The following is a 15,962-nucleotide window of genomic DNA, read 5'->3' as shown; positions in this document are numbered from 1 at the left end:
CACTTGAAATGCCCGGCCTTGAGTGCATGCACACACAGCTTTTCACCGTATTTCTTTTTGAAATAGCTCCAATTAAATCTTGTATAATGACACTTTCAATACTTAATGCGTTTTCGCTCTTGCATTAAAACATTTTCTTTTCAATAACAAACCATTAAATTAATAAAAACTTCGCTTTCTGAAAAGGTTCACACATCTGAGTGTTACATACGAGTGAATAGATGATGTTACATAACAGAACTTGTGTATAATTCGAAGGAAAATTTATTCTAAAGCAGAAATACTTGTCTCTTATTTTCTCTTTTTCAACTATCTCTGTGCTTCTGCCCCCCCTCCCCTCAGATCTGCAGTTTGCTGGGACCCCAGCCAAGAAGTAAGTATCTTCACCGTGATGATACCTCTCAGTGTTGTGCTGTGCTTTAGGCTGGAGGATTTATCTACTGACAAAGCAAATCGTCCTCTCTGTTATACTTAAAGCTCCGGTCGACAGCTATAGTCTGCCAACATGCAACTTGTGCTACTAAAAGTCCAAATCTAATTTATTATGATGTATTCACTTGCATTTAACTGATTACGTTTGTGACAAAGTGCTTGTTCAGACTGTTCAATGTAATCGCTGCTGCTCACAGATTCACATTCATGTTTCTGCAGCGTTGTTTGTCTGTAAATTCATAAAGGGCCTCAAGGGGGGAATACAAAATTAAACTAAATCGAGCAAAACTGTTCAGAATCAGAATACCTTTATTAGTCCCACAGAGGGGACATGTACATTGTTGCAGCAGAAAAGAGCCAAAGACAGCCTAATGTTAACTAAGAAGCATGCATAAAAAAGTATTAAAGATACAACAATTATAATAAAAGTTACACAATTTACAAAATACACATCCTGTAACAGTTCTGAGGGTTTAGCGGCCAGGTATATATTGCACAGTTAGGCAATTTGTGTTTTGTAGATTATTTCTATGTTGTAAAAATGCTTTTTGGCAATGCATCTTATACCGTTGGAAAGCCTGTTTTCTTACCTTTCCAATGGTACCACATTTGTGAGGAACATGCATTTGTGGCATGAGCAGCAGAGCTGAGTATGTGGGGTGCGCCCCAGAGCCCAGTATGTGGGGTGCGCCCCAGAGCCCAGTATGTGGGGTGCGCCCCAGAGCCCAGTATGTGGGGTGCGCCCCAGAGCCCAGTATGTGGGGTGCGCCCCAGAGCCCAGTATGTGGGTTGCGCCCCAGAGCCCAGTATGTGGGTTGCGCCCCAGAGCCGAGTATGTGGGGTGCGCCCCAGAGCCGAGTATGTGGGGTGCGCCCCAGAGCCCAGTATGTGGGGTGCGCCCCAGAGCCCAGTATGTGGGGTGCGCCCCAGAGCCCAGTATGTGGGGTGCGCCCCAGAGCCCAGTATGTGGGGTGCGCCCCAGAGCCCAGTATGTGGGGTGCGCCCCAGAGCCCAGTATGTGGGGTGCGCCCCAGAGCCCAGTATGTGGGGTGCGCCCCAGAGCCCAGTATGTGGGGTGCGCCCCAGAGCCCAGTATGTGGGGTGCGCCCCAGAGCCCAGTATGTGGGGTGCGCCCCAGAGCCCAGTATGTGGGGTGCGCCCCAGAGCCCAGTATGTGGGGTGCGCCCCAGAGCCCAGTATGTGGGGTGCGCCCCAGAGCCCAGTATGTGGGGTGCGGCCCAGAGCCCAGTATGTGGGTTGCGCCCCAGAGCCCAGTATGTGGGGTGCGCCCCAGAGCCCAGTATGTGGGGTGCGCCCCAGAGCCCAGTATGTGGGGGGCGCCCCAGAGCCGAGTATGTGGGGTGCACCCATGACGAATCTCCTCGGATGCAGCTTTTTTTTGCTGCTGACTATTGTTTGGTGTTGCTTGGTGGATTGGATTATTTGAAGTGTAATAAATAAAGACATATTGGCAGCAATTGGAAAGGTAAGAAAACAGGCTTTCCAACGGTATAAGATGTATTGCCAAAAAGCATCGTTACAACATAGAAATCATCTAACAAACACAACTTGCCTCACTTTTTGTGTTAAGTTTATTTATTACATGGCTTAGTTGAATACTCGATTCTGATTGGTCAATTCAGAACACGTGACACGTTGTTAATCCAGTAGTACAGACCGCTGTCAACAACTTATTGACCGTTGTTAAGGACGCTCACATTGCACATAGTTGGTTGGTATCCTCGAAGACATGCTTTGGGTGTTTTGAATGTGCAGAACGGAAAGATCCTGACGCTGTGTTCTTTGTTTTGCTGCGCTGCTCGTCCCTCTACAGGCCAGAGATGCAGTGGAACCATCCGGGAGAGAAGAAGCTGACGGGAGGACACAACTGGCACAATAAGACCATGTCGACCACTCAGTGGGGTCCGGGTCCCATGGCCCCCCAGCCCATGCCTGTACAACACGTGGTAAGGAGACGGAAACACACTCGAACACCAGAGATGGCAATCGATCAAAGTCCATCTGATGTCTGAATGCTCTTCTTGATTCTCCAAGATCTCATTAACGATGCCCAAAACTACGACAATTATTGTGTGTGTGTGTGTGTGTGTGTGTGTGTGTGTGTGTGTGTGTGTGTGTGTGTGTGTGTGTGTGTGTGTGTGTGTGTGTGTGTGTGTGTGTGTGTGTGTGTGTGTGTGTGTGTGTGTGTGTGTGTGTGTGTGTGTGTGTGTGTGTGTGTGTGTGTGTGTGTGTGTGTGTGTGTGTGTGTGTGTGTGTGTGTGTGTGTGTGTGTGTGTGTGTGTGTGTGTGTGTGTGTGTGTGTGTGTGTGTGTGTGTGTGTGTGTGTGTGTGTGTGTGTGTGTGTGTGTGTGTGTGTGTGTGTGTGTTCGTGTTCTCTGGACAGTACATCTGGCTGACGAGGACAAACTGTCACTAACCCTCCGCTTCCTCTCTGTCTCCCTTTTTCTTTTTTGACTTCCCTCCCTCTCTCTTGTTGGACCTTTCTCCCCCCCCTGCTGTCACCCCCTCTCAACTCTCCTTCCTGTCCCGCTCGTCCTCTTCATGCATTTCTTCCTTTTGTTTCTGCACCGTCATGCACTCGTCTTCCTTCCCCTCTTCGCCTGTTTTCTCTCGTTTCGTGCGGTCATCTGTTCGTCCTGTTTTCGCCGCACATCTGGCCGTCCGTATTTTGACCTCATAATTATTTTGTTGTGCATCTTTCTACCTCTTCTCCACCATCCTACCCGCCTCTTCTCCACCATCCTACCCGCCTCTTCTCCACCATCCTACCCACCTCTTCTCCACCATCCTACCTGCCTCTTCTCCACCATCCTACCCGCCATATGCCTCATTTTTCTCACATTATTCTCTTATCTTCTTGTGTCGCATTTTCCTCATTCCTCATACTTTGGTACGCCTCCCCCTTTCATCATCTCCTCATTTTCTTCCATCTTCTCTCGCTGTATCACTCTCTCTCTCTCTCTCCGTCTTCTGTCTTTTTTTCCTTGTTGCGTCCTGATGCAGAATGGAATGTTCTATACTAGTTATGTAAGTACTTATGCCTGTTTTAGTCTCAATCACTTCTTTATGACTCATATACTGTGCTTTCAATCTCCCTCTTGCTGTCTTCCTCGGTCTCCTTCTCAATCTTTCTGTTTCTGTTTTCTATGGAGACGAGTTTCTTTTTCAAAGTCACTTTTGTTCTTGCCACGTTTCTTCAAATCGCCCTCTCACCTCTGTGCTAAAGGCTAATGGTGCTAGTTATGTAAGCGTTAAGTAAACTGTCTGATACCAGGAAGGCAAGGCAAGTTTATTTACATAGCACTTTTCAACACAAGGCAATTCAAAGGGCTTTACAAAAAATGAAAGACATTCAGAAAATGGCATTTAAAATCAGTCATTAAAAAGAAAAGATAATAAAAGAAACATTAAAAGAAAAAATACATGGATAAAGGACACAGTCAGACACACTATTACACTCTCCTACTTTACCTGTCTTTGAAAGCCTGGTATATTCTCTATTGTTCTTATTGTTAACGAATACCATTTAAATGAGAAAAACATCAACGGACTTTTACTACTAAAATATCGCCTGTGGATTTAAAACCTTTTTATTTTTTATTACACCATTTCAGTGACTGTTGCTGTTGCACACCACGATAAGCAAACACTGTAGTTTATTTTCAATCGACTAGAAACACAGCGTACACACTCACCAGAGCGGTACAGTAGATGCACAAAATACAAATATGAAGGTGAAAATTAGCGTTACAGGGCTCCTTTAATGGAGCTGCTCGTTATTGTCCCTGAAAAAGTCAATATACAGTCTTTAAAACCAGGAAACATGACTTCCATGAGTCCAGACATGATTTAAAAGTCATAGCAGCATGTGGCAGTGATATATAACGTAGCAGAGCAGCGGATAAATCAAGTTTCATGCATGATAAGTGAAACTCCCACATCTGAGGCTCCCCCGGCAGAAGTCTCCACGTCTGTGCTCGCTTAGAAATACCAGCCAGAAACCCTGCAGACCACGTCGTCACCTTCACTGAAACACGCAGGTCGTGTGAGGTCAGAGGAAGCTTAGCGAGAAGAGCGTTGCCTTTTTAAGAAGGAGACGGCAAAAGTTAAGCTCTGGAAGTCGGGATTTAAAGATGTAGAAAAGACAGATTTGAATTCAAACACTGGTCGAGAATGAGAAGACGGATGCAGACAAACGCATGAATGTAAAGCGTGACGGCAGAAGACAGATGGACGCAAACACAGATGGGGACGGCGTAGTGGTGCATAAACACGTCTCACCTGCTCTGTTCTTGTCATGCTTTCAAAATAAAGTGATGCCCTCTGTCATTTTGTACCCGACAGACCGCCCAGTCACACGCGGAGGGTTGGCTGAATAAATCATGCTTCAGGTTCACATGAAAGTACAGTCACTTGTTTCTTTCATCGTGGATTCAAGCAGCCGTCAAGTGAGAAATCTGACTTGTCTTTTGGCTTGGATTATATTTCCTCCCTTCCTGCCGGTTGATCAATGGTTCTGATCAGCTTTCACGGCCCGCTCCCTGGAGGCAGGAATGAAATGGCGGATCCCGATCGATCACATTGATTTCCTCCCGAGATCAGATCCCTGCTCACCTGACCCCCCCACAGGCCTTTAGATGTAGCTCTTTAAGCAAGATATCACTTCCTGTCCTCCCTTTTTAAAGCTTAGCTTGTACAACAGAGCGTTGTTGTTTTTTAAATCCCTTGAAAATAAAAGTTCTACTGTTAATTATGGCCTTACACTCTTAAGTCCCTCACACACCAAGCCGATCGATAGATGTCGGGCCATCGATGAGCGTCGTGTCGCCCTACTCAGATTGGTGTGTCTTGGTGTGTCCCGCACTGTCGTGTCTTGTCGGCACGGCCGAAAAGACACGACGCTGTCTGCTAAAGAAATCACTCTGATTGGCTGTTCAGCTAGCGAATCAGTGCATGAGAAGCGAAACGGAAGTGAGGGACCCAAACAAACCATTAAGAACGCAAATCTGTGACTTCATTCAACTCCAGCTCTCGACTCAGGTTCGGGAAAGCCCCGTGAGCTTCTCAAGTGAAAATGGAACGCACACGCTATTTGTTGTTTGTATATATCACGCAGTCTGTCTTCCGGTTGCCGCCTCTTTTGAATGAGGAATACACACTACCGCCGCCTGCTGGTAAGGAGAGTTATTGCCACTCACGCATGCGCAGTTCGTACGTGCTTCTTGGCCGTCGGCTGAAGTCTTTGCGGTGTGTGCCAGAGCGACACATGGCCGAGACGTAGAGACGTGTTCTTTGGTGTCAGCTTGGTGTGTAAGGAGCTTTTTTAAATGGCAACTCACAATCTGTCCTAAATGAGGGTAAAAATATGCTGTAGATGCATCACTGCTTTATTTAAATAACACCTTAAGCACCAGAATCTAAACGGACTGTAAAGTAATACAAATTACAGGTGAAATTGTATGTATTGAATATATTGTGTCGCTGTAAATACAAATAGAAAAGACCTAAAGGGAGAGACGTTAGAAAAAGTGCCGAGTTAAGCAAAATCTCAGTGGTAATAAAAGTCAATAACTCAAAATGTGAACAAACCGACATGATATGTTACGAGATTCGCCTGATGCGTTTACAAGCTAAGAAAGATAAAGCTCCTTACAGGATCAAAGTAAACCAGCGCTTTTAACGTTACATTAAATAAAATGCTAATGTCTCATTTGGTGCCTATATGTAAATAAGTAGAAGCAGACACTGACAACAACATCATCTGTATGATTTCAGTCAAAAGGAAGTTACATTTGTTTCTTTTTCTTTTGGGATTGTATTATAAGGAAGGAGAAATGCTTGCAAACACTTCCCTGATCCGTAGGTTTAATTATATTGACATTGAAACTGGTGCCAATAGTGTCTGAACATGTGATTTCTCGGTACATTGTAAACGGACTCAAACATTAAATTATCACTTTCAGATCAACCAGCTTAGCGCACTACTTCTTAAACGCCTTGTTTAATGCCTCGATGCATAAGTAGCAATTCAAGGATAATACTAGTGCAGGTTAATTATTCCACGTGAAAAAGACCTTTTGTTATTTTTGATTTATGTAATTCACCATATTAGGTGAGACTGCTGAAGTAATATATGGTTTCACACGGATAATTACTGCGTATTGTACACGTTTCTTCATGTCTGTGCCTCGGTGGAGACTCTGAGCTGTACTTTCTAACACCTCGGCGATGATTGAGGCGTTATAAAGTCACGTCAAGCCTCGGTTGTCTCATTCACGGTGATGGATTGGGTTTGTGGAGACGGCGGCGTGTTTCTGCAAGCTGGTTTTTTTAATGGATTTCCTTAAAAGCAGTGGGAGCCCGCCGCCTACTTCCGGGTGAGCGGGACGACCTGCGGCGGAGGAAATACGTTTCAAACTCCGACTGCAGCGAATACTGAACACGTATATGTGGCGGTGGGGGGGGGGGGGGGTCCCGCTGGTATTATCCTGAAACATATATAAAATGCTTGCCGGTACAGTAAACCTAAATCCCGCACAGATCCTTATTTGCTATATTTGAGAGAAGCCGACAGGTGAAATGACAAATCTCATCTCACACCTGTTAATAGTAATACTCCGGTGATAGATTGTTGTACCCTGCGATGCGTCCTCGCCTCTATAAACTGATTTTCCTCCGGTGCATTCGCTGTAACGCGCCTTCAAACACTCGCTCGATATGAATTGCCAATTTGCCGAGTAGAAATCGGCAGCTTTTGTTTGAGGGGGGGTGTGCGTGGGTTGTAAACGACGGCTACAAATTGCCCGTCGCATTGAATTTGAAGCCCGTTCAGCCGTGGGGGATTTGATTTGTGGAGTGAGGAGGGCAGGGCTGAACGCCGTCCCATTGAGCCACCCCTTTTCGAAGCGGCTGTAGTGATTGCTCCCAGTGGGAATCCTCTAAGTACCCCTGCCTCACGCTGTGCTGTTGCGCTCCTAATGCCCGCACTTTTTCAGCATTCGACGTGTTCTCCAGTCCTCGCACATCTCTCCTGTCCATTAAAGTCCTTCAAGCTTTTCCGCATTTGAAGGCTAACAAAAGCCGTACACTCTGTGACCCAGGTGCTTTTTACCTGCTGACTTAATTGTTGGTGATTTTCCTACAGGCTCCAGCTCCCATGGCTTTTCCCATGAACACGCCGCAAGTGCCTGTGTATGGAATGGTAAGTGCAAGCAGGCATACACAATATATACAGTTTAATGAACACACAGCCACTTCCATAAATGCAGGAAATTGTTACAACGAATTGCCTTATTGGTTTACCGTATCGTACCGTCTGTAGAATGTCGGAAAAAAGCAACAAAATACAGCTTTCAGAGTTTAAAAGGACATCTTAAAACATCTAGTTTTGTCGAACCCAATATATCCAGCTTCCATATCTTTTAAACTCGAGAAAGAGAGAGAACGTCTTCACATTTTAGAAAGCCAAAACAGCCATCGTTTCACTATTTTACTCGATAAACTATTCCATGAATCCAGTGAGTCTTCTTCGGTTTTCTTAAATGCATCACGTAGTTGTCATATTTCCATTTGCTGATTTATGGATTTATTGCTTTCTCACTCTCTTCCCTATCTCTATCTCTTAGCTTAATGACATCTTAAAAATCTAGTTCTGTCTGACCAAGTCCATGTTTAAACTGAGATAAGAGAGAAACTCCTCACACAAGATAAACTATTCAATCATTCAGTCTGTAAAGTATTTGCTTTGTATTTCAGATCATATTGAATGTTCAAAAGTAGCTTCTCAACTGGACAATTTCAATTTTCTTATTCATTGATTTCTTGCTTTCTCAGTCTCGTCCCTATCTCTTACTCTTACAGCCATTTGTGTTGCTTTCTGTAAAGGAGATGGGGGGGGGGGGGGGTCTCCAGGAAATTGTGGATGGGTGTGTCCCGGTAAAAGAACACGGACTTTTCCAGTTCAGATCTTTAATTATACTTTATTCACGCCGTTAGCCGTGTGTTTGTGGTCTTAAAAAGCAGTAGAGGAAACTGTTGAGGGAAAGCACCGTCGTCTCATTGCCCACCGTCATAAACGAAACTGAATAAGTAAACAGGCACGGCAGCTCCGATGAGGTCATGCGGATGGAACGGACCGTATCACCGCAAGCTTTAATGATTTAAACATCAACAAACAACTTATCGGCTTATGATGTCAACTTGTGGCTTTTTCTAACCCCCCCCCCCCCTCTCTCTGCAGGTGCCTCCCCAGATGGGTCACATGGGGGGGGTTCAGGTGATGGCTCCTCAGCCCATGATGTACAACCAGCCGGTCCTCAGACCCACAAACCCCTTTGCACCCATGCCCGGAGCCCAGGTCAGCTATCCTGTACTTGTGCATTCATACACACAAAACGACACCTTTGCAACTGAAAAGGTATTTAATCAATCCGTTGATGTAACATTTCATAACGAGTGTTACTTGTCTTAGTTGGTCAAATGCAATAAAATGACTTTTTATTAATGCCATGTGTTAAATAATGTGTAGACAAAAGTGATAATATGACAACCTATGGCTGACGTAATTTAACATATTATTAAGGGTAGCATTTGGTATAGATATGTTAGTTGGAAAAGTTAGTGTTAAAACTGTGCATGTGTAAAATGTTTTTTATTATCAAAAGTCAGGCTTAGGTAGATAGATAGATAGTAAAAGAGATAAAGTGCAAATATATATATTTTGTGTATCTTAAAGCTATTTTATTGACCTGTTTTAGTGTATGATAAATACATTGTTGGAATCGAAGCAGTATGCCCAAGTCATTTTTCATTGCATTGGTAAAATGACCTAAATAAGCAGTTTCTCCGTTTTATTTATCCCACTTATTTTTGCCCCCCCCCGTCTATTCAGATGCAGTTTATGTAATCCAGTCGGAGGGGGGAAGCAGAGTGCCAAAAAGCGACAAACAAACGGCGGAAGAAAACACACGAGGAACGATCCGATGGACGGGGGAATGATTTGAAACGAGCTCAAGCGACTGAGAGACACCGAAAAAACGAGTTGGAAAGAGGAGGGGGACACGACCGGAAAGAGGAGGGGGGGGGATGTGTTGGGGGAAATATCATCCTTGTTGGTCATTGTCTGAAACAACTGTGTGTGTGTGGCTTCTTTCTGTCTATTTTGTGTTTTCAAGTCATATCGATGGAGGGATTGCTTCAGGAGAGGGAATAGGGATGCGAGAGATAGACGTGAAGAAAGATGGCGGAGTCGAGAAGAGGAAAATCCTACCTCTGAGAAAGTCTCTGCTGCAGAATTAGCTTTATTTCATACTGGTGCTATTTCGTCCTCTCTGGGTTACTGTCTGCCTGCAACGGCAACCTGGGAGCACTTACGGGAGGACAGGTGTGTGTGGAAGTGTGTGTGTGTCGTTGTTTCAGACAATACCTTCACAACCGACATCCTTTCCGTCGTCTTTGTTCGCCGTCTGTGACCTCGACCGTCCAATCAGCGACGGATTTAGAGGCAAATCTCCTCGAGTGTGTTTCCCGTGATTTCCCGCTCTGTTGGGGATATCTTTGTATTTTTCTTCTGCAGCCTCTCCTGAATGTTATCGGGGCTTGTACAGCAATTTGTTGAACCATTTGTTAATAGTAGTCGAGCGTTTGTTGTTATGGGTTTTTAAGCTTACTCATACTGCATTATTTTCCTCTCCCTAAAGTACAGATACACACGGAGCGACTGGGATTAGCGGTGATAACATGTTACCACGGCGTCTAAATTGTCTGTGAACCAAACATCTTAAAGCCACGCAAGAGAGAGATGCAGCCAAATTAATCCGTGCTTTACAGAGAGATGTGTGGTTTTTAAAGCATGGCGTCGTAAAGCCTCGCAGGACCACTTTAGCTAGCAGGCTAATGGCTAACACCTTGTTAGCTAGTGCTAGCGGCCACATGTACTCTTGTGCTTCAATATATCAACTCCGTGGTCCCTGTTGGCATTTTATTCAAGTTATTTCATCAAATACAAAGTTATTAAAAAGGGGAAACAAATCTCTCAAAGCTAGCTAGCATTCAAACTGTCAGTTAGAAAGTGTGTTAGCTTGATTGCTAACAAGACACGTATGACTTGACATATTTTGGTCTATAAATCATCCCTCTTTCCAGAAAATAATGGCCGTTAGCCAAACACAGTTGTACACATTTATCTCAACACATTTTGGCTCCTGTAACGCTCAGTAGAACGTAAAGTAAAACGCATTTTGTTGTGTTGTTTACGCTAAAGCCACTACGAATTGTTAACTAGCATTATTAGCATCCTGTTAGCACCCCTTGTTGATCTCTGTGTATCTGTTCTTCATGTCCTCATCAGCTGACCAACAAGATTCAGACGTCAAAGGTTTCTAAAAAACAAGAGCTTTATCCTTTGCTACACCTCATTAGTGGCAGATCCACATGATGTGCCAATTATTGATGACAGCAGCACTGAGTGAGGGATACATTTTATTGAATCGAGTTGAATTCACTTTAAATTGCACTGAATCGAAGTGAGCGGCTTTAAGTGCAACTCCGTCTGAGCCGAAACCACACTGAACTTTAGGCGCGGCTCCGTCACCCCAGGGGATCAAATCTGTGTAAGAAGTCGTAACCATTCTTTAGCCAAAGCATCCGTCGCCATGCGTTCGACTGTCGGTCTGTACGATGCTTTTTTGTGCGTGCTCACGTGTGTATGTTTTCCATTGAGGGCTATTTCTGAGGGTCAACTTGTGTCCGATTTCGAGCCAAATTTGAGCCAGCGACTTTGACACGAAATGTGCTTTCTTTTTTGTTTTTGTAAAATCTAAAACACGTTGCAAAAGTGTTGCACTGAAGTGACTAACCTGCCGCAAGAGGAGCTGTCGCCAGGTGTGGTGTGAAAAAGTAGAGAAAGAGATTTGAAGTTTGTAGAAATCGTTTGAGGTTTTACAATAACACGTTTGTTCTAATCTACCGGCCACTTTGGCGGGTAGCAAAAATAGTTTTTCCTGCCATTCTAACAACGAACTTGAAACTTTTTGTAGTCCCATCCCAAATCCACATCCCAGTGATAGCTCATCATCTTCACGATCTCGCTTCAGCCTCTCAACTCTGTCTAGTTGGTCTATCTCTAGAATGCTTTTTTAGCCTGCTTCGTCACCGTTTGCTATGTGTAGATATGTAAAAAACAAAACGTAATAATAACCAGTTCCTGTCTAGATTGTCTGCTCCCACCCATCACTGTCGCTGTTGGATAGATATTGCTCTTAAACGCTTCTTGTCGCAGTCTTGTGTTAGCTTAGCCTCTCATAGTATCTTCCTTTTATAGAAGAAGTAGATTTCCCACCGTGTCCTCCCCTCTGCCAGTGTCTAGTATCTATAGCTCAAGTATCTCTCTTGGTGTCTCTGTCCTTTAGCTGTAGACCTTTCGGAGGCTCTCAGGCTTTGTGGTTCGCTTTGAGTGCGCTATTTTCTTCTCGCTGTTAGCATCGCTCCAGTGTCTGGTTAGATAAGGTCATCATCTTATATTTTTGTTTTTATATCGACAACATCGGCCACCTCTGTCTCTCATTGTGATGTCAGCAGCCTATTGTCTCTGATTTGTTGTTGAACCCGAACAGCCAATCGGATTCTTGCATATCCAGGTTAAGTGACAAATGGGAGACTTTTGTTGGATTTCGGAAAGACATAAAGCCAGTCGAGGAAGTCGGATTGGAAATTGGCTAACACTGAATGCTTTTTGATTTAAGCAGCCGTTTGAAAGGTGGTCTGGTTAACTAGCCACTTGTAAAGTGCATTCAGAAGTTTGGCAAGTAGCGAGGGAATCACCTGGGAAGTCAAAGACAACACCTTTAAAAAATACCTGAACAAAAATCTACTTGGGTGTCCAAACCTAGAATACTCGGCTAATTGGATTCAAACTTAGACTCTCATTGAAAAATTATCTTAATTGATGTTAGCACTAAAAATTATCTCTAATCACGGCTCTTTATTTTCAGGGACATAAGGCATTTGGAAATTGGCAGTTTAGAAAGAAAATTTGTTACCGGCCATGTAGCACTGATCCAGAATCAGATCCTCACCACCCTGGATCTTAGAAACAATAATTAATATCAGGTCAGGGCGATTCTTGATGTTTCGTAATTACCTTCTCAGAATATGGATTTGAAGGACGGTGAAGTCTGTGCCAGTTGTTTGATACCTGACTCGCATACATTCGACTCACCCTGAATAACTTTACAATCTAAACCTGCAATTTTGGTTTCTTCTTGGTCCGTTCTTCTTTCCTTTCTGTTTTCTAAACTTCTGCATGGCATCCAGTCCTGCCTGTTGCGATGAGATTGTCTTTGTCCGTTTGTCTCGAGTGGTTTTCAAAGTGTTGGATAGAGAGCGTGGAGACGACTGTGGGTTTTGGTCTCGTAACATTTTACTGGCTGGTGTCCTTAGGGTCGATGTAAGTGCCGGTAATCATCACGGATTTATAATGTAGGTCATTTTCTTCAGTATTTATCCAGGGAGGGGTTTTGGCCAAGCATGCGGGCTCGTTTTTCGGCAACTCCCTCCCTTTAAAATTCAGACTGTCTTCACATTTACAGCCGGGAGTTTCCCAGGACAACCACTGTTTATTTTTTGATGTCAACCTTTGGGATCAGACGTCGTGGTTTTCTCTCTACGTCAAAAAGCTGCTACCGCCTCTCTGCATTGTTGTAGCATGAATCGAGGTGGAGAAGGAAACACGGATGAACGTTGATGTCATATTAAAACGTCTGTTCTCTGCTAAGGCCAAGTGTGTCGAACATTCGGAGAGCAGACTCCTTTCTGGCGAGCGCATGGTTGTATCGTTGTTCTTTGTCCTTTTTCCGAAAAAGCATGACGGTGATGGTGATGATGAAGATAAATTCCCTCCTCTTGTTGTCCCCGTTTTTAAATGGTTCTTGAAAAAGGCGAGGTCGATCAATGTTTCTCGACCGTTTGTTTGCCGTCCACGACAGAGACTGAATCTGACAGACGTTTGTTCTGTCGCTAAACGAGCCACTGTAGCAAAAACGGAGCTCAAAGATTTTTGTGTTACAGTACTTCTCCCAAAGATGTCACGTTTCTTATCTGCAGCACAGATTTCCGGTTTCTCAAAGTGGCGCCATCTAGTGGTCGCCCAATGCGTTGCAACCGTGTCAAAAAACCCGCAAAAACCGAAACGAAGAGAGGCTGTTTAACAGATACATTGTCGTCCGTGTGTTGAATCAAAGATCTCTTGTGCACGTTCTGTTTTTTCTACATCTGTGTTTTTTGGTAAGAAACCCTCGGATTGCTGCCTCACTATTCTGTATATAAAGAAACACACACTCACAACACAGAGTTTAAACGCATACTCTCATAATCTGCAATTATTTTTTAATTTACTCTTTATTTTTTGAAAGATATTTGTTATTACAGCAGTATATAGGTATGATTACTCCTCCGTGGGGACGGGACGAACAGACAGACGACGCAGGTTTTCAGGATCAGCCATGAATTCTCAATGATGCCAAATGTTTTTTGAGCAGAGTACAACTTATAATTTGTCTCCCTCGCTTCTCTGTCTCCCCCCCATCTCTTTGTACATTTTTTCTATTTATTTAAAGCAGAATTATATGGATTGTATCAAGCATGGAAAGGCAAAAACAATTGTTACAGTTGACAAAGAAATCACAGGCTTTTATTTTACAGCAGTATATTTGTTTATTCTAGGGATCTGTTTTCTCTCTTTTTTTGGAAGAAATAAAAAGTCATTTTCCATTCCTAATCGACTCGTCTGGTTATTTTATTCTTTAAATTTATACATTTTATATATATTTTTATAGTAACAACTGGCCCTTTGAGTGCAACCTTTAAGCGAATGTGGCCCGCGATGAAATTTAGTTTGACAGCCCTGCTCTAGACTCAAACACTTAACATTTCATTTTAAAGCTCGGGTACTAAAAATGCAAGGCCTTGAAGTGTCAACAGTCTGCTTTCTAATGTACCGCCGGAGGGCTTAAGAATATATATGTTTGTATTATTCAGCTCCTTTTCTAGTGAGCTCTTCAATTAGCATTTTGTCAGTTTTAGCTCTGAATTATTCTGTGATTGGCATGTTGGAGGTATATTCTTAGAAAGAAATACATTACATGTCACTTGTTTGACGCTTTTATCCAAAGCTACATACATACTCAATACTCTGGGCAATCCGGGGTGAAGTGTCTCAGGGACACAACGACATGCTCACTGCAATGGGGTTTGAACCTGTTCCGAACACCAACGCACTATCCACTGCACCACATGCCTCCATACCTACTTTTGAGTTATTTAGACACAATTAACACTTGTAGTTTCATGTCTTGTTACATAAGAATAGATTTTGTAAGTGTTATTATGGGAGAATTACTATTCTTGTGGTACTGCTGCCTTATTATGCCCATATTGAGCAGAGTATATTAAGACCAAAACTCATGTACAACAACTTCCTTACTTGCAATAAATGAGCACTAATTAGAGGGTTAAACTCTCAACTAATGGCTTAGTACTTTTAGAATATGGTCAGCGGTTCCCAACCTTTTTCATCTCAGGGCCCACATGCAACCATAAACAATACAGAGGCTAAATACAGTTCTCAGATTACTTTTTATTTCTATTATTAAAAAGGAGCTGGCTATCAGTAACAAACAGACATTTGTATTACACGGTTTAGTTGAATACTCAATTCTGATTGGTCGATTCAGAACATGTGACATGTTGTTAATCCAGTAGAACAGACCGTTGTCAAGGACTGTAATGACCGTTGCTAAGGAGGATCAAAAAAGGAAAAGGGGTTAAAATAAAAAAATAAAAATCGTAATAATGAAATGTTTCCACACAAATCATAATGTTTTGCAAATTATTTGGCGGCCCACTTGCAATGCCTTCGCGGACCACTAGGGGGCCGCAGCCCACATGTTGGGAACCGCTGGAATAAGGCATTAATAAGTGTTTTATACCGAGTCATAAAGAGCTAATATGCATGTTAATTAACAACTAGTTGATGGTGGATTTGTGTACGTTAATATAAAGTGTTATCGGATATTTGAATGCAGCTCCAGGTGGTTTGTAAATGCCTTTCTTTAGGTCATGTTAATGGTACTGTTTTCATAATGGTGGGAATCGTTCAAACTAAAACACGCATTAGCTCGTTCCCAGTGTGTATGACAGTTTACATGTTTGTGTGTACACCTGTATACATAAATACACACCTGTATATCCCCGCTTGTCTCAACACGTTAACCTGAAACACTCGCTCTGATTCTGTTACAACAACAGCTGCAGCTCCCATGGCGAGGGATTAAAAACACGAGTTCCCCTCCTGGCTCCCACCGAGCTCTGCATATTGAAAGTGTTTGTGTTCCTCCCCCGCATCGAGAGGCTCTCAGACGCCGGGGGGATGCATTCGGTCGCATTTCAGGAGTTTTGATGAAATGGTTCTTAGTGGGAAATATATCATTCAAACACACCGCGGCTGACAAACT

At 43.4% G+C, this 15,962-nt stretch overlaps 1 protein-coding gene across 7 annotated transcripts in view; it reads left to right on the top strand.

Moving 5' to 3' along the window:
* LOC117463645 (phosphatidylinositol-binding clathrin assembly protein) overlaps positions 1-14,227 on the top strand; it is an 81,615-nt gene extending 67,388 nt beyond the window's left edge. For 3 of the 7 annotated variants that reach the window (XM_034105991.2, XM_034105996.2, XM_034105989.2), the window contains 6 exons: positions 343-373; positions 2,252-2,399; positions 3,457-3,480; positions 7,598-7,654; positions 8,693-8,869; positions 9,344-14,227. In XM_034105991.2, the coding sequence (XP_033961882.1) occupies positions 343-373; positions 2,252-2,399; positions 3,457-3,480; positions 7,598-7,654; positions 8,693-8,869; positions 9,344-9,358 (452 nt within the window). In that variant the 3' untranslated portion in view covers positions 9,359-14,227. The remainder of the gene's footprint in view (positions 1-342; positions 374-2,251; positions 2,400-3,456; positions 3,481-7,597; positions 7,655-8,692; positions 8,870-9,343) is intronic. The other 4 variants (XM_034105990.2, XM_034105994.2, XM_034105993.2 and 1 more) reach the window with 4 other exon arrangements.
* The last annotated feature ends 1,735 nt before the right edge of the window (positions 14,228-15,962 follow it).

This window comes from Pseudochaenichthys georgianus, chromosome 18 (genome assembly GCF_902827115.2).
Source record: "Pseudochaenichthys georgianus chromosome 18, fPseGeo1.2, whole genome shotgun sequence".
Classification (NCBI taxonomy): Eukaryota; Metazoa; Chordata; class Actinopteri; order Perciformes; family Channichthyidae; genus Pseudochaenichthys; species Pseudochaenichthys georgianus.
The sequence above is the reverse complement of the archived record's forward strand: the minus strand, read 5'-3'. Positions and strand labels throughout refer to the sequence as shown.